This window comes from Panthera uncia, chromosome D2 (assembly GCF_023721935.1).
Source record: "Panthera uncia isolate 11264 chromosome D2, Puncia_PCG_1.0, whole genome shotgun sequence".
Taxonomy (NCBI): Eukaryota; Metazoa; Chordata; class Mammalia; order Carnivora; family Felidae; genus Panthera; species Panthera uncia.
The window spans coordinates 67,047,472-67,066,335 of record NC_064818.1 but is presented as its reverse complement, the minus strand read 5'-3'; the positions used below and the strand labels follow the sequence as shown (position 1 = coordinate 67,066,335).

The 18,864-nt window shown below is 41.3% G+C and overlaps 1 protein-coding gene across 4 annotated transcripts in view; it reads left to right on the top strand.

The window, feature by feature from the left end:
* The window catches only part of GPAM (glycerol-3-phosphate acyltransferase, mitochondrial), a 62,993-nt gene that overhangs the window by 33,082 nt on the left and 11,047 nt on the right, over window positions 1-18,864 (top strand). For all 4 annotated transcript variants that reach the window (XM_049645755.1, XM_049645753.1, XM_049645754.1 and 1 more), the window contains exons 5-14: window positions 2,538-2,651; window positions 4,870-5,016; window positions 5,620-5,716; window positions 6,388-6,524; window positions 9,575-9,674; window positions 10,003-10,215; window positions 13,424-13,537; window positions 15,029-15,114; window positions 16,307-16,422; window positions 18,530-18,600. In XM_049645755.1, coding sequence (XP_049501712.1) covers window positions 2,538-2,651; window positions 4,870-5,016; window positions 5,620-5,716; window positions 6,388-6,524; window positions 9,575-9,674; window positions 10,003-10,215; window positions 13,424-13,537; window positions 15,029-15,114; window positions 16,307-16,422; window positions 18,530-18,600 — 1,195 coding nt within the window. The remainder of the gene's footprint in view (window positions 1-2,537; window positions 2,652-4,869; window positions 5,017-5,619; window positions 5,717-6,387; window positions 6,525-9,574; window positions 9,675-10,002; window positions 10,216-13,423; window positions 13,538-15,028; window positions 15,115-16,306; window positions 16,423-18,529; window positions 18,601-18,864) is intronic.

Below are 18,864 nucleotides of genomic sequence, written 5' to 3'. Positions count from 1 at the left end.
ACATGGGGCTTGAACTCATGAACTATGAGATCATGACCTGAGCTGAAGTCGAACGCTTAACTAAGCCACCCAGGCATCCCAGTATATATATATTTTTAAAGCTTATTCATTTATTTTGAGAGAGAGTGAGTGGGGGAGGGGCAGAGAGAGGGAGAGAGAATCCCAAGCAGGCTGTGTGCTGCCAGGGCAAAGCCTGACGAGGGGCTTGATCCCATGGACCGTGAGACCATGACCTAAGCTGAAATCAAGAGTTGGATGCTCAACCAACCGAGCCACCCAGGGGCCCCTGTATACTGATTTTATATCTGAAGTGTGACAAAACATGGTAAAGATTTATCTGAGGAAAGGGTAGGGTTGAATGGCTTACAAATTATTATTTTATACTTAAAAATTGAAATCAGCCTGATCTATGGAGTTTTAGAAGATATTTTCCTATATTGAGCAAATGCTCTTTCATTTATTATTAGCTTAAGACTTTTTTTAGAATTCTTCCAGACTTCAGACACATGGGGATGGGCTGTTGGGCATCTGAGTGAGAGAAAAGAGGCTTTGTTTTAATGAATCTAGGCTAGGGGATAAGGGAGGGGGGAGGGAAGATTGTGTGAAAGTCTGTGAGGCGGGAGAGAATGGCAGCCAAAAATGCTACCAGTCCTTATAATTCTAAGAGTAAATGCCTGGGATAGGTCAGTAGTAGGCTCAGGTGATGAGAAATGCTTTAAATTCTGTGAAAATTTATCTAAGAAGTCAAATACTTAAATTTGAAGGCTTTCTGGAATTACTAATCATATTTTGGTGATGAGATCATAATTGAGAATGACAATACTTGCATATATGTTAAATGCCTTTTTTTTTTTAATAGAACTAAAATCAAGGGACATATTTTTTCCCATTCCCATGCTACCCTTCTGTCTCTATCTTACATTTAAAGGAGAGAGGAGAAATTCTGGGCCACTGATTTTTTTTTTTTTCCCCCTTTTTGACTTGATTAAGATCCTAAGAAAAGGGATCTCATAGAGAGCCTCTTCTTGTTTATGTAAGTAGACATTTTATGTATAAAGTCAGAGGGTTCATTTGTTGTCCTCAGTTGGAGGCAGTTAAGAAAAAAAAAAGCATATGCCATATTGACTCAGTGATATGAAACCATTCAATGTGATAATGACTCGGTGATATGAAACCGTTTGGTGTAATAAACTGCCTGTGTGGTTGAGCTGGCTGTTTGGCTGCTCTGTGTGTTACATGAAGTGAAGGGTAGACATTTTTATACACACACACACACACAGAGCTTTCAGTCCATTACAAAAGGATTTCATCAAGAACTGGGACTTTGTGCATTCTTTTTTTTTTTTTTTTTAATTTTTTTTTAACGTTTATTTATTTTTTGAGACAGAGAGAGACAGAACATGAACGGGGGAGGGTCAGAGAGAGAGGGAGACACAGAATCTGAAACTGGCTCCAGGCTCTGAGCTGTCAACACAGAGCCTGAAGCAGGGCTCAAACCCACAGACCTGAGATCATGACCTGAGCCGAAGTCGGATGCTCAACCGACAGAGCCACCAAGGCACCCCTGAGACTGTACATTCTAATAACAGTTCTGAAAGTATTCACTCGAGGAAGAATTTAGAATTAAATATTTACCCTATTGGACCAAATTTGCAGACAACTAGGAAAGGAGGAAGAAAAAGAGAATGTCAGCAAAAAAGATGAAGGAACGAGTGATTCCACAGTTCTTCCTCAAATTTCTTCAACTGAAGGCTTTTCAGAGTTCATGAATTTATATTTGAAATCTGGCCATTTGAATGTCCTTAAGGGGGAAATGATAATGAGGCATTACACAATCATTACACATGGTTTCAAAATATTGCATATGAAGGTTCTAACCTTTTTCTGAGTTCTCTGTCCCCAAGCTCCCATATAAATAACACATAGCCACCAACATTGGTGTGAATATGTCCTATCTCTTAGAAATGTCAAATGTGGGGGAAGAAAAAGGGAAAGAACTTCTGGCCTCATGAGCCCTGTATATAGGTGTTCAGGCCATACTTTAGTTATCCTTGACTTCCCTTGACTAGCCTTGTCCACTCATTTTGGGAGTTAGCGATTATCTTAGAAGAATTACTATAATAACAAAAAAGCCCTTTATGGTAGGAAAAGACTTCCAAATTATCTCTTTATAGCCCACAGCCATAAGCTATATTGCTTATATATACAGCATTGAACTTACTTTTAAAAAATGTAGTAATGAAATAAGGCATTTTTCTTTTGGTATTTGGTTTATTATTTGCAGAGTACACTATTCAGGCATTTTAGTACTCAAATTCCAAGTTTAAATTTTAGTTGAGAGTACATGAAAGAAATTGTGAGTGAAATTGCCACAGATCATCTTGAACTGCCAAGGAGAATTTGCTATAGGATAACACCAGATAGCAGGAATAGATGAAATGAGGCGTTGTTTCTACATCAGGGAAACAGCTGTATAATTTAAGCAGTTCATTTTAGGTGTTCCTAAGTCTTTTTTTTTTTCCCCTTTCACGTTGCAGGCATCGAGGATGGCTTGCAAGACGTCTTTCTTATGTGCTTTTTGTTCAAGAGCGAGATGTCCATACAGGCATGTTTGCCACCAACGTGACGGAAAATGTCCTGAACAGCAGTAGGTAAGGGTGGGGATGCTGTTGTAAAAGGAAGAGACAGGGAAGGGGGGTGGGGCAGGGCAGTATTGCCTTTATTAAACTTGGGACTCTGGGACTCTGTCTCAAGAGGGGTTTCCATTTCCAAATGTCAGATATTAAACTCCAAAGGAAAGCAAGGAAAGGCAGGAGAACAGATGGTTTTGGTGAGCAGTGCCATGTGGGAATAGCAGTCTTGTTTTATGCATTAACGATTGAATGAATGGCTTCCTAATATATGAAAGGAGAGTTGGAATTCAGAGGTGCACATATTTCCAGTTCTCTGTTTTCTGTAATATAAATGTTTGGGACCGTGTGTTTTCCTGTTTTATTTGTTATTTGTTTTTTGAACTTGCTACTTCATAAACATTTTTTTTAATGTTTATTTATTTTTGAGAGAGACACAGAGTGCAAGTGGGGGTGGGGCAGAGAGAGACGGAGACCCAGAATCGGAAGCAGGCTCCAGGCTCAGAGCTGTCTGCACAGAGCCCGATGCCGGGCTCGAACTCATGAACCATGAGACCATGACCTGAGCCGAAGTCAGGTGCTTAACCGACTGAGCCACCCAGGTGCCCCTTGTGTTTCCTATTTTATAACCAAAAGAGAAGCATGTTTGATATTTCTGTCAAATAATTTTTGAGTATGTAGGCACAAATTCTTGTACTAGAAAATCGTTACTAGAAATTTTAAGAGAATAAGGTTCTGTCCTTGCTCTCAGAGGAACTTGCTTAGAAAATAGCAGAGACTGGCTTGAAATAAGATCGAACAGGGAAATAAGTCATTCTCAAGTTTAGGCATTAGAATATAGGAGTTTGCATGAAGATCAGTCTCTACTCTGCCTCATTGGTGTGGCGTGTGGTGGACATCTACCTTGATTTGGGGGGCCAGAGACTACAGTGGTTTGAAAAGACTGCTTAGAAATGTAGATCTGGGGGCGCCTGGGTGGCTCAGTTGGTTAGGCGTCTGACTTCGGCTCAGGTCATGATCTCACAGTTTGTGAGTTCGAGCCCCGCGTCAGGCTCTGTGCTGAGAGCTCAGAGCCTGGAGCCTGCTTCAGATTCTGTTTCCCCCTCTCTCTGACCCTCCCCCCTTCATGCTCTGTCTCTCCCTGTCTCAAAAATAAATAAACATTACAAAAATTTTAAAAAAATAAAAGAAATGCAGATCCTGTAGTGTGGCTATGAAGACCTGAACAGTGGTGGCACATGGCAGGTACTCAGTAAGTATTTATTGAATGAATGAGTAAATAGTTGATAATGGAGATTTAATTATCTTGTCAATTACTTGTAAAAACATTCCTGGCCAGATTGAAATAAAGGTATTAAAGGCCTCAGTGTCCTGTGGAATTGGTCTTTTGGTATTGATGAGTTATGGGGCTGTGTGGAGCTTTGCTCCGTGCTGGTCTAAAATCAGTAGCAACAGTGGGAGAAAAAGGAATTATTTGAAACTTCTTTGGGTTATTATATATTCTATTTTCTAGGTAAAAACCTCCAAGTATGTTTTATCCCACCCAGGTGTTTTGACTAGTAACTAGAATATTAAAAGTGATTTAAGGAAGTTTAATCTCGTATGTTCTTCCCCGAGTCACGTGGAAGTTTTACCAAACTGGATTAAATCTTCTCTCTTAACTTCACTGTTTATTGTTGTGTGTTGTTTTAATCTTGAGCCGCGCCTTTCTTACGTTACTGGTTTAAAATGGAAAACACTTGTAAATATCTATGCCCCTCTTTGATCCCTCCTAGAGAGTTTTACATATAGTTCTAATAAAGTCACAGTATAAATGAGTAATAAATTAGATCTTCAAAAGAAAAATCTCATGTTACTTTGGCAGTGAGCTTTGGATACCTCTGAAGTATATGCCTAAAGGGATAACCTTTCTTTCTCTCCCCTCTGCTAGAGTGCAACTTTGTGTCCCTCACAGCATATCTGGAACGTTTCAATTGATGTCATTGTTAACCCATTGAATTTGAGTTAAATTCTTAAATCTGCCTTCCAGATTCCTCAGGGATTCATCGATTCAGGAATATAATATCCCTAATATTCAGTAGGCAGCCAAACAAAACACATCTAACTTGAGCTTATTGTGTTAATCACATATTAAAGAGAAGATAAGTTTTGTTTTGTGATTTATATCTATGATTTAGAAAATACTGAATGCAGGATGTCACATAGAAACAGTTACATTGTCTTTCTGCTTTCAATTCAGAGTACAGGAGGCAATTGCAGAAGTGGCTGCTGAATTAAATCCTGATGGTTCTGCCCAGCAGCAGTCAAAAGCCATCAATAAAGTGAAAAAGAAAGCCAAAAGGATCCTTCAAGAAATGGTTGCCACTGTCTCACCAACGATGATCAGGTATTAAAAGGCAAAGCAAAAAGCTTTCAATGAGAGCTGTTTTGAGCAAACAGGGACTGAACCATTGGGCTTTCCTAGCACAGTGGTTTTGGTCCAAAAGAAATTGGACATAATCTGATGGGAAAACTAACTCCTTTTTATTTTTATATATGTATTCAAATTATGTGGGAAGTAGCACTGTCGTAGATTTTAAGGTTCCTTAATCTTTGTTAACTAATAACAGCCACTGAATTACTGCTGACCTCTCTCTAGACTTGTGAGCCAGGGTTCACACACCCATATCTTAAAGGGAGTGGTTTTATATGGCATTCTGCTCACCTAAATGTTCATCTGATCATTTGTTTCTGATGTGTAAAGTCTGCTGTTTGAGTGAAATGAAGATTTTAGTCTGTAATAAATAAAAATGGAAGATTTTAGTCTGTAATAAGTAATATGTATCTATGAGTCTATATGTAAAAGTTCAGATGCAGATACAGACACTAAGTCACTTGAAAGCACTTTTAGGTTGTAGGTTCAGAAACTTGAATAGGTAAAAGTCAACGTCTATATAAATGTATGTTTATGCATTTAAATTCCTTTTCTTCTCCCCCCCTCCGCCCTTAGACTGACGGGATGGGTGTTGCTCAAACTGTTCAACAGCTTCTTTTGGAATATTCAAATTCACAAAGGCCAACTTGAGATGGTTAAAGCTGCAACTGAGGCAAGAGTTTCTGTGATCTGTCATTGCGTTTTCCCCATGTTTGTGGATGATGTTAGAGCTCTTCTGTATGGAAATGTTCTTTTGTGTGCTGTGTGCATCCCGCCCATTCAGCAGATGCCCCCCTTGAGAGATGTACCACAGTAGCATTTGGCGAGCGGCTGAGAGGTGGGTGAAGGGGGACCTGGCAGCTGTGCAGGACTCCTTTGGTGGGTTGCTTTGCAACAACTCTGAGAGCAGGTGGAATAATCCCTATTTATAAATGAGGAAATATAAAGCACAGACAGATTAAGATTTCCCAGTCATGGCTGGTAAATGATCGCCTGTGATTTCAAGCCAAACCAGGCTTGCCTCTCGACCCTTTGCCTTTTTTCTTTTTTCTTTTTTCTTTTTTCTTTTTTTTTTAAACATAATCAGGGCTGCCTCTCAGAAGACAGAGTCCACTTGAACTCTCCATTGTGCTTCTCCTTCCCCAGCTCCTTTTTATTGTGGCTCTGGTGGTTTTCAGCCGCGGAAGTATTACAATGCAAGACGTTCATGTTACTGGAAAATGTTTTTCAAGAACGAGTCGTTGATTAGCCTGTGTTTGAGTGACTCTGACCAAATAGGAAGTTGCGGAGTGTGATCCAAGTTTGCGTTTGAATTTGAACTTTGGCATTTTTTTCTTTTACTAGATGAATTTGCCACTTCTGTTTCTACCAGTTCACAGATCACACATTGATTATCTGCTGCTCACGTTCATTCTCTTCTGCCATAACATCAAGGCGCCATACATCGCTTCCGGCAACAATCTCAACATTCCCATCTTCAGGTAAGATCAGCTTGTTTTGAAATGTAAGGTATGGAAAAGATTGTATTTTAAATTTTTCTTTTTTTTCTTTTATGGTTTGAACCACATTACTGTAAAGATGACATGAGCTTCTTTACTTTCACTGTAAAAATTTATTGTGGAAAAGTTGAAAAGTACAAAAAAGCTCTAAGACTATCACCGTTCTTCCTGTGTTCTGTATGGAATGCTTGGTGAACTGTGAATACCTCAACTTCATGGGCAATATTTATCAAATGGCTGAAAGGCAATTAGACCACATAGCAAATTACTGTATCAGGGTTGGCAGTAGGGAAGATGGGGGTGGGGGTGGACGGTGGTGTTGGTACAAAGTAGGTGAGAAGAACCACACCTGTTAACTTTGACCTCATAATTTAGTAACACTGGAAACATGTAATGATTTCAGTAAGACGCAAAAGGTGTATTTTAGAAATTTTCAGGAGGATGCGGTGGGTTCCGTTCAGAGGAAATAGCATGTGAAGATGCAGAAAGTTTCAAGTGTGTGGTACGGTTAGGAAGCAGCAGACAGTTCAATAGGGTTAGGGTTAGAGTGCAGGATACGGTGGGAAGGGTCAGAGGCCAGAGGTGGCCATCGCGTAGGGAGTGAGAGCTGGGTCAGAACAATTTTTAAGCCGAGAGTTTAGAGTGTATCCTGTAGTTGAGAAGTGGTCAGATTTGCATTTTGAAAAGTCACTCTCGATTAGAGGGAGTTAGAGCCATTCTGACTGTATTGTAAGAGTTCAGGCAAAAGATAACGAAGGCTTGGATTAAAATTTGTAGTGGTGCTCTTGGTGAGGAGGACATAGATTTGAAAAGTATTTAGTAAGGTGAATTTATAAGACCAAATGCTAGTCCAGAGTGGGAGAGGGGTTGATGAGGGAGGGACACTCCTTGATCTTTACCGCCAGGGTACTAGGTACATAGTGGAGCTGAGCACCAATGGGGAATGAACAAGGAGTAGGTTTAGTTGGTTTGGGATATTGAAGGCTCAAATTTCAAAGCATAGAGCATCCCTGAGGTCAGCTCTGAGTAAGCAGTAGGGAGTATGAGGAGGATGGACTTACAGTAACAGGAAGGGAAGTGGGCTTGTGGGTTGTGCACACAGGGTCTTACAAAGTGGCAGTCATCTCCCTTTCCTCAGCCCCACAGTCCAAGGAGCTCCTTCCTAATTGCTTGGCTCAGAGTTCTGTGGCTAACCAGCCTCATGTGAATGGTTGAGCGGAGCCATTCATTCATTCAGTCAGCTGATTCTTACCCAGCTATACTTTAGACAAGAGTGAAGAAGTGCTGTGTCCTTTCCTTCAAATTGCTCATAATCTGGGGAATGTAGACAAATAGCTCTAATACAATGTGATATACCCGCACGGGGCAGACATGCTTCTCTAGGGACTAGGACATCTGTTTACTCTTCTGAGCACCTCTTCCCAGTATTGAGGAACCTGGGAAGTTGCATTAGAAAGTCATCAGAAAGTTGGGGTGTCTGGGCAGCTCAGTCAGTTAAGCATCCAACTCTTGATCTCAGCTCAGGTCTTGATCTTAGGGTTGTGAGTTCAAGCCCCATGTTGGGCTTCGCACTGGGCATGAAGCCCACTGGAGGGGAAGAGTGTCATCAGAAAGTTTTTGGCAAGCATAGATTTAGAGCCAAGAGGAGTGTTCCCTTCGGGCTCTAGGGAGGCCCTGCCCTGTACAGTTTGCCTTTCCTACAATGAGAATAACTCCTGTAATCATTCCCTCCAGGTTCTCAGCTTGGAAGTGCTCCTGGAAGGATCCCATGGAAATGCATGTTAAAAATTGATAATTTTGCGTAATCCAACTTTTCTTTTCATGAACTCTATGCCAGTCGTTGCTTAGCTCGTCATTCCTTCATACTTGACAGCCAGTCAGTGACCTTACCTGTTGATTCGCAGCTTTCTTTTGTTACGTGCCAACCTATACATTCACAAGTCACTTTCTGGGGCGGGTTGTTCTGTGGGTGGCTCATCTCACATTCGCTATGAACTTCTCTGCAGTCTTGTTCTCAGAGAGTGATATTTAGCTCTAGGGACATCTTACTGTTGCCTCCTTATCCTGACTACAGAAGATACTGGAAATATGTGTTGATATTGCTATTTTAATATCACTCTATTAGAGAAGAATTAGGAAGAGGCTCTGCGTTTGGAAAGGTTGACTTGCGTATTATAAAATTTCATCGTAATATAAAAATCCAACAATGTTGTAGAAAGAAACAAGGGATTGAGAAAAGAATCGCTTTATCCCTGTGTAAGTGTACATGAAGCACATTTTTGTTTCACGTTTTGGAAAATTGGTTATGCTTGGTTTGGGTTTTATAAAATTATCATGGGCTCACAGAGACACTCCCTAAGCAGTACTTTCTTTAAAAAAATTTTTTTTTTTTAACGTTTATTTATTTTTTTTTGAGACAGAGAGAGACAGAGCATGAACAGGGGAGGGGCAGAGAGAGAGGGAGACACAGAATCTGAAACAGGCTCCAGGCTCTGAGCGGTCAGCACAGAGCCTGATGCGGGGCTCGAACCCACGGACCGTGAGATCATGACCTGAGCCGAAGTCGGATGCCCAACCGACCGAGCCACCCAGGCGCCCCTAAGCAGTACTTTCTTGAAAAAATGTCCCCATAGGAGCTTTTGTAACCTCATATTCATTTTGTAGTTCATGTGCCAGAAGCACATTTCAGGATGTCTAATGGTTGGTGCCCTGAGACCCTTGACAGGATTTTAAAATTTAGCAGTATTTCATAATCCTCTTAAAATCTGTAACACCACCTTTGCAGGGATATTGTACAGACTTCTTTTGGTTGTGAACAGACATTAATAGGGCTTCAGTACACAAAGTGATGTTCTGAAGGCTGATGAATGATGTAAGCGACTGAAACATCAGTAATATGGAAAGTGGAAAAATGTCAGCAGCTCAAACGACATGTGGTTTGTATTCATATGGTGTATGTTTTGAAGTAAGTTGGAATTTAAGTATTCGTATATTTTTCTATATAAATAACTAACGCATTCTTCAATATCTAGTACCTTGATCCATAAGCTTGGGGGCTTTTTCATCCGACGAAGGCTAGATGAAACGCCAGATGGGCGGAAGGATATTCTCTATAGAGCTTTGCTCCACGGGGTATGTATGCTGTCTCAGTGTCCTTAAAGCAGTTATAGTCGTTATTCCACAGTAGAAGAAAAAGAGACTTGATTGAGATTTAAAAAAAAAAAAAAAAGAATGTTGTCTGTAATTATTTGAGTGGTATTGTTTGGGTATGGGTTTGATGATTATTTTTGTAATCACCAAAATAGAGCTTGGAGGAGCTGGCTTGCTATTATTTACGTGAGTAAAACACTTGGTCAGTAGTGAAGTTCTAGGTTATCATTTGTTGGAAGATTTAACTTGGCTGAGCTTGTTCTAAGTGGAGCTGGCTTGATTTCATGTTTACATTCTCCTTCTGTTCCAGCATATAGTTGAACTACTTCGACAGCAGCAATTCTTAGAGATTTTTCTGGAAGGCACACGCTCTAGGAGTGGGAAAACCTCCTGTGCTCGGGCAGGACTTTTGTCAGTTGTGGTTGATACGCTGTCTACCAATACCATCCCAGACATCTTGATCATACCTGTTGGAATCTCCTACGATCGCATTATTGAAGGTCACTACAATGGCGAACAACTGGTAAGAGGATTGCCCACCCAAAAGTCTTCTTCACTTTCAAGTCTTTTGCTTTTAGAGAAGTGCTTTTGGAATTAGGAGGGTTTCTGGTACTGTTTAAAACAGGATACATATAGAATGGGCATGGTGAGTAGCTTTCATCTTTTGTGCGCCCCTGATGGGTAGTGCTAATGTGGCGCTTCCCTGCTCTCGGAGGGAGCGGTGTGGCTAGATTCTTCAGTGCTGGCCTCGATCGTGGGATCGGGATCGGGCAATGGGAGAACACTTGGCCCCATGTTGCCATCTCTGCCTGGAGGGTTATATATATGTCGTTTTCCCCGGGGTTGTAGTTTGTGTATAAATTGTAAGTTCAGCCTGATGAAATGCTGAGATCATGTTGATAAAGCAATTTAGAATAAATTAACTTGGTAGGTGGCAGTAACTTCTTAGTAAACTTCTTATTGAAGTGAGTATAGTAAGTTGCAGAAGAATGCACAGATCATAAGCCTGTAGCTTGAATTATCCTATCCCAAAGTGAACATGCCCGAGGAATCACGCACAGCAAGGGACAATATTATTGGCCCCTAGGAGCCCCCCTTGTGCCCCTTTCTTCACTGTCCCCTCAAGGGAAGGTAACTGTTGATCTTGACTTCTTACAGAATAGATTGGTTTTGCCTATTTTTGGACTCTTACCTAAATGAAATTGTGTAGTGTGTGGTCTTCTTACTTCTGGTTTTCCTTGCTCAAGTAGGTGTTGGTGGGATTCATCCATGCTGCATATAGTTAGAGTGTGTTCATTCTCCTAGTCACGTAGTATTCCGGTGTATGCGTGTACTATGGTTTATTCAGTTGAAAACAGTTTGGTTTCTAGTTTTTTGACTGTGGTCAATCTTGTATATTTCTCTCGATGAACACAGGTATGCATTTTGTTAGGTATGTACCTAGGAGTGGAAATGGTTGGGTCATAAAGTATACATATGTTCAGCTTTAGTAGATACTGAGTTTTCAAGAGTGCTCTTACCAACTTCCCATTCCTCCCGGCATTGTGAGAGTTCCAGACAGATTTTGTTTTGCTCTTGTTTAGTGTGGAAGCATGCCAGAAGCTGAAGGACACTAGATAATTAGAGGCTTTACGAATGAAGTGATGAGCTGAACTGTTACCTGAGTTTCTCTTAGGAGACCCCTCCTTGTGTATATTTGTCTGCCTTGAATGTGTGCACTACTCACCCTGTCTCATGAGGCCATATCAGAGTCCTGTGTCCCTTATATGCCTGTCATTGTGCCTTATGTAAATTAATGTTCAGGAAATGTTACTAAATGAATAATAGGGTTAAAGGCCACCGTGGGGCTGGATTTGGCATTCAGTTGCCTAATGTTAGATATTCGGACGCTGGTGATCATCAGACTTCATATTAAGTGGTTTCTTTGACATCTTACTTTTCTCAGAACTGCAAACCGTTCTCCTTCCTGTTGCACCAGTTTTATCTTTCGTTGATTTGCAGTGGTATTTTTTTTTTCTTTTTTAAGCTTTAAATTTTAGTTCCAGTACACAGTGTTATATTAGTTTCAGGTGTACAAGATAGTGACTCAACAATTCTCTACATTACTCAGTGCTCATTGTAAGTGCAGTCTTCACCCCCTTCACCTATTTCCTACACCCCCAGGTTACCAGGTTACCCCCTCTGGTATCTGTTTGTTCTCTATAGTTTTGAGTCTGTTTCTTGGTTTCTCTCTCTTTTCCTTTGTTATTTGTTTTGTTTCTTGAATTCCACATATAAGTGAAATCATATGGTATTTGTGTTTCTCTGAGTGGGTTTATTTTGCTTAGCATTATACTCTCTAGTTCTCTCTCTGTCGCCGCAAATGGCAAGATTTCATACTTTTTGTGGCCGAGTAATATTCCATTGTGTATGTATGCACCACATCTGTATCCATTCATCTGTCGATGGACACTTGGGCTCCTTCCATAATTTGGCTGTTGTAAATACTGCAATAAAATAGGGGTGCGTGTATCCCTTTGAAGCCTTTTTTTTTTTTTTTTTTGGATTTTTGGGTAGATACCCAGTAGTGCGATTCCTGGATCATAGGGTAGTTCTCTTTTTGACTTTTTGAGGAACCTCCATACCGTTTGCCACAGTGGCTGTACCAGTTTGCATTCCCACCAGCAGTGCACGAGGGATTCTTTTTCTCCACATCCTCGCCAACACTTGTTATTTCTTATGTTTTTGATTTTAGCCATTCTGACAGATGTGAGGTGATATCTCATTGTAGTTTTGATTTGCATTTCCCTGATGATGAGTGATGTTCAGCATTTTTTCATGTATTGGCCATCTGTAAATCTTCTTTGGAGACTTCTCTATTCATGTCTTCTGCCCATTTTTTAATCGGATTATTTGTTTTTTCTGGTGTTAAGTTGTATCACTTCTTTGTATATTTTAACACTAACCTTTATCACATATTTTGTTTGCAAATATCTTCTCCCATTCAGTAGGACGTCTTTTAGTTTTGTTAAATGTTTCTTTTGTTATGCAAAACCTTTTATTTTGATGTAGTCCCAATAGTTTATTTTTGCTTTTTTTGCCCTTGCCTCAGGAGACCTATCTAGAAAAATGTTGCTATGGCTGATGTCAGAGAAATTACTACTAGTGCTCTCTTCAGGGATTTTTATGGTTTCAGGTCTCACATTTAGGTCTTTAATCCATTTCGAGTTTATTTTTGCGTATGGTGAAAAGAATGTGGTCCGTTTTTCATTCTTTGCTTGCTGCTGTCCAGTTTTCCCAACGCTGTTTGTTGAAGAGGCTGTCTTTTTCCTATTGCATATTCTTTCCTCCTTTGTCAAAGATTAATTGACCATATAATTCTGGGTTTATTTCTGGACTTTGTACTCTGTTCCATTGATCTATGTTTTTATTTTTGTGCCAGCACCATAGTTTGTAGTGGTGTTTTTGTGAATGGTGTGAACAGTGTACTAAATGAATTAGCGTTAAGTGTTCTGTTTTTCGTTGACCAAACTGCCTCCCCTAATGAAAGGATTACATCTTGTAGCATCTTGCGAGCTGACCATTTTCTGACAGGTCTCAGTCAATGAATACGTACTTTCCCTCTTAGTCAGTGTTGTCCTTTTCAATACAAACCTCCAGTTTCCATAAAAATAACTGGTAGTTTTTGTATAGCGGAATACCTGTTAGCTTTATCTCTTATCCACACTATTCTTTTGAAAATTGGAATTTAGGGAAAACCTAAGAAGAACGAGAGCCTTTGGAGCGTAGCTAGAGGCGTTATCAGAATGTTACGAAAAAACTACGGATGTGTCAGAGTGGATTTTGCACAACCATTTTCCTTAAAGGTGAGTGTTGGGATGGGGCTCTGTTAAAGCCTTGGCGTAGCTCCGAGTCAGAAGATATGGCCTCTGCCCCTGCCTCTGTTGCCTCCTCTATGTGTGACCTCAGTTTCTTCTCTTGTAAAATGAGGACTATGTCAAGAATGGCATTTCCTAAATTATCTCACCAAAGTATGCCTGTTGGCATGATACTAAATGTCTATCTTTGGGAAATAGTGGGGTCCGTATTTATTATTTTTTTTAGTTTGCGGGAATTTTGCACGTTGCTTCATAATATATGTTGCTATTTTATATTATGTTCTAAAATCGCCTTTATGGAAAAATTTCAAAACCTAGCCCCTAAAGTAGGGTACAGTTGACAGTCCAGGATGATGTTCTGTTCTACTGAGTGGGATCTCGCACCCGCACATTCAAAGGGATAGTGCTGTTCTTATGGAGGAGCCTGGGGCTGGTGGGTCCCTGGGGTCCTGGCAGTTTTAAATTCCTAAGATTTTCAAGTTGGTAAAGAAGGAGAAGGATGAGTATGGAAATTGGGAGCCCAGGGGTAAGGAGCAGAAGTCCTGCTTTTTCCTTTTTCATACCTTTACTTTAAAGACTCTAACTGCCGGGCTGGATGCTTCCTGGCCTTACACGCTTTCACCTTCTAGGAGCCTTGCCATTTCTTACCATTTTGTCTTTTTCAAAACCATTGCACATCTTCCCTGTATTGTTAGGATATGCTTTTGGATGGAGGTTCTTTTGACTATTACATAACCCTCAGGTTGTCAGATTTCCTTTAAAAAGCATGGTTGTGTTGATTATCACTAATAGTAATAATTGGGAATGTCAAATAATTTCGTGTAGATGTGAGAAAAGTTATGAGTTTTCCTTTAACTTTTATTTATTTTTATTTTATTTTTTTAATATGAAATTTATTGTCAAATTGGTTTCCATACAACGCCCAGTGCTCATCCCAACAGGTACCCTCCTCAATGCCCACCACCCACCCCACCCCCCCATCAACCCTCAGTTTGTTCTCAGTTTTTAAGAGTCTCTTATGGTTTGGCTCTCTCCCTCTCTTTTTTTTTTTTTTTCCTTTCCCCTCCCCCATGGTCTTCTGTTAAGTTTCTCAGGATCCACATAAGAGTGAACACATATGGTATCTGTCTTTCTCTGTATGACTTATTTCACTTAGCATGACACTCTCCAGTTCCATCCACGTTGCTACAAAAGGCCATATTTCATTCTTTCTCATTCCTTTAACTTTTAAATAATTGAGCTTAAGCATCACTGTCCCATCCTTTCTATCATCAGTCTTTCGGTTTTGCGCTTGCCAGCATTCTGGGGTGAGTCCGCGCTTCTGAAGGTCCGTGAGTGTGGTACTTCTGCCCTGTAGCGTGGCTCATTTTATAAACTATTCCCTTTTTACTTTTTGAAGAGCAAATTGTATTTTATGTATGTTTATGTAAGCAAGACAATGAAAGTTAGTGATTGTGTTGTATTCCCCCACGGCTCCAGGAATATTTAGAAAGCCAGAGTCAGAAACCCGCATCTCCTCCACTCTCCCTGGGGCAGGCATTGCTACCAGCCATCCTTCCTCCAAGGTAAGATTTGTGGAAATGTTGTATACTAACGAAACCAACAAGTATCTACTGTTCCCTCCACGGCATAGAAAAATAGGTTACTTTTCTGAAGAACGTGCATGTTCTCGTTTTCACTTCCTCACTTTCAGGAACTTTTCTTTTGGTTTGATAAAGGATAGTGAAGTGATGGGTTTTCATATTAGTCTGGAGGTTTCTGATTATTTGCCTTATAAAATCTTTTTGAGTGTATGAATCGGGTAAGAGTTCTTATTTGATTTATGCTTTTGAATGTGGGAACTGAATTCCTTTTGGTAGTAGCTTAGGTTGTGTATATTGTTAGTGCAGAGTATGAAAGAGTTTTCCTATGTCAGTTTTCCGGAACTCAAATTGAATTGTAACTTAGAGAAATTAAATATTAAGCCCTTCCCTTAATGTGTTCAAGTGTTGAAATTTTAGAAATGTTTCAAAATGAGGTATCGGGGGGCACCTAGGTGGCTTAGTCGGTTAAGCAGCAGACTCTTGATTTCGGCTCGGGTCACGATCTCATGGTCTGTGAGATTGAGCCCTGCGTTGGGATCTGCTCTGATAGCATGGAACCTGCTTGAGATTCTCTCTCTCTCCCTACCTCCCCCACTTGTGCGTACACGCGCTCTCTCTCTCGCTCTCTCTCTCTCTCTCTCAAAATAAATAAACATTTTTAAAAGATTAAAAAAAAATAAAAAATAAAATGAGGTATCAGGGCACCTGGGTGGCCCAGTCAGTTAAGCGTCTGACTCTTGATTTTGGCTCAGGTCATGATCTCACATGAGCATGGGATGAAGCCCGCATGAGGCTCTGTGCTCAGTACGGAGCCTGCTTGGAATTCTCCCTCCCCCTCCCCCACTTGTGCTCTTTCTCTCTCTCAAAAAAAAAAAATAACAGTAATAAAATGAGATATTTTGCTTTATGCAGTTTTTTTGACCAGCCAGTGGGTTTTGGGGGTGATGTACCAATAGACTAGTCCTAACTCAATAAAAGTCTTTTGGTCAGGAGAGTGTGTTAAACCCAATAAAGTATATTATGGAGGAAGACAATGCACAGAAATAATCTGTTAGTGGTTTAAATGTAGACTGTGTAGTGGTTGGAAGTGTCTGATACATTTACGCCTTAGTTCTAGATAGTTTGCTTATAAAAGAGTGTGGTTGTAGAGTCTAATTAAAAAAAATCTTTTCAGACCCAGTGATGCCGCTGATGAAGGTGCAGACACATCCGTTACCGAGTCCAGAAATGCAACAGGTGAATCCTTCCGAAGAAGATTAATTGCCAATCTGGCCGAGCACATTCTCTTCAGTAAGTCCAACGCCAGACTCTCTAATCCTGCCCCGCAGACTCAGCACATGCAGGGCAGACCACACTGGTTTTGGAGACTGCTGTAGTCAGGCTGTACCTCTGGTGGCATCACCCGCTACAGGGGTGGTGATGGCAAGTTATTAGAAAGGGGATGCTGTGGGCATCTGAATGAATCGAGGAAAACCTCACGCACAGCGCCTGGTAATTAGGTGCTCATGTGGTAGGTCTTCTGCTTTCTAAAAAATAGTACCGTCAGGATGATCTGTTGCCTCTTTTGCTCACGAGCTTGTTTGTTTGAACTAACTAGCAGTATGGCATCTAGTTTTAGAGTCGCGTGTCCCTTTGCCTGCTGACCCCGTGCTTATTTTCACCCAGCAGATATCGAGGGGCCATTATGTATGTGTAAAGCTTTGTTTTCGCTGTGGGGAATACAAACTGAATAATTAGCAGTTCTATACGAGCTTGTGCTGCTCCTGGTGGCATAGTTGTGCACAAATAATTCAAGTGGGAGTGAGCCGGGGTAGAGAGAGTGGGGGTACAGAATCAGCCTCCTCTAAGCCCCAAGTGGCGACGTGTGTCATGTTGTAGAATCTGCTTGACCGTCCTGTGGCACGCAGTGCTGTGGTCCCTTAGTGCACAGCCCAGGTGGGCTGTCCCTGCCCTTCCCTGAGCCTCACCTCGAGTCAGGCCAGACTCTCAGCCCCTCCTGGTGGCGCCACCGTGGGGGCTTCCTCGCCCAGCCTCGCTCGCTCCTGCCCTCCTGCTTCACACAAGGGCGAGGGCGGAGTCTCCTTTCTTAAGCTCCTGTCTGTGTCTCTCTTCTGCTTAAGTTCCGTGTGCTCAAAATAATACGACCATAATGTTGGGAAGTTGGGAGATAAAGATAAAACCCACTGCCCAGATAACCAGGGATGTTGCCATCTGGTCTTTAAAACTATTTTTTACAGGTTTATATAGTGCTGTTTTCCAGTTGTAACACAAATATTTATGTTTTTAAAAAACTTGACAAATATTCTTTTTAATGGCAATAAATATGGTACTTGGTACGTTGTTTTTCAAACACTGGAGATAACACTGTGAGTGGCGTATTCATGAATTCGTTATCTCGGAATGTTCACAAGCGGTGTGTTTATTTCGGAATATTCCATAGATACTTATTTGACTTATATGATTATAATTTTCTACGAACTCAGAGTACTGGGTTAGGGGCCATAGTAACTCTCAGATACACTTGTGTCCTCTCCCTCCCTCCCTCTGACCTGGAAGGTTGATCATGCACCCTCAGTCCAGTGCACGCGGCACATTTCATCTTAGCAGTGCGGAAGCTGTGGCATGGGGGTGGAAGCGATTTCCCCCAAGTTATGAAATTAGTGTAGGAATTAGGATTTGAGCCCAAATTTTCTGACTTCAAGCCTACTACCCTCTTCTCCCACTGCACCTTTCTTTTACTGTGATGGTGAATCTGCCTGCACCAGGAGAGCAGGAGGCACAGTTCTCGTGGGCTGCAGCTGGGAACAAGTCCAGAAACACACAAGTGCGATGCCCCATAGAACCACCACAACAGGCGTATAATTTGGGTCTTGGTATTTCCCTAAAGGTTTCTCTCAGTCATTCAGTAACAAAGTTCCACTGGCCTGTTTGGAAGGTGGAGCCATCTTAGGCTAGTTTCTGTTATAATAGTGATCTCTAGTGAGAGTCTGTGGGCCCAGAACATGGTATAATGTTGTAATTTCCCTTCAGTAAATCATAGTTCTGGGAAATGTGGTAGATGTGGAGGTATTTAGAGTTTTAAATACTGCTGTTCGAGGTTTAGGTACTTTGAGGGGCAACGGGGTGGCTTAGTTGGTTAAGTGTCCGACTCTTGATTACAGCTCGGGTTATGATCTCATGGTTTGTGGGATCGATCCCCGTGTCAGGCTCCATGCTGACAGTGCAGAGCCTGCTTGGGATTCCTTCTCTCCCTCTCTCTCTCTGCCCCTCCCCTGCTCGCTCATACTCTTTCTCTCTCTCTCTCTCTTTGAAAATAAATAAAAGATTTAGGTACTTTTAGAAACTTCCAGCTATATTAAAAGAGAAGGGAACCTAAAGGTTTGTGTTTGCCTTCCAGCTGCTAGCAAGTCCTGTGCCATTATGTCAACACACATCGTGGCCTGCCTGCTCCTCTACAGACACAGGCAGGTATGTCTGCAGTGTTACTGGAGTTGAGAAAGCACGAGAAGGCTTGGGCAGCTGTCCAGATACTCGCTCGCTAATAGGTCTGGCCCAGTTCCGGCTTGTGCTCGTGAGATACACAGTAAAATAAGCTAAGCAGCCTGCCCACAGGAGCTTACAACTCTGATGGAGAAAGTCCATGTGAAAAGAAACCTCAGAGACTGCATGATATATGTGGCAGTAAGACATGCCTTGAGTAATACAGTTCACGTAAATGAGGCATATCGCGTT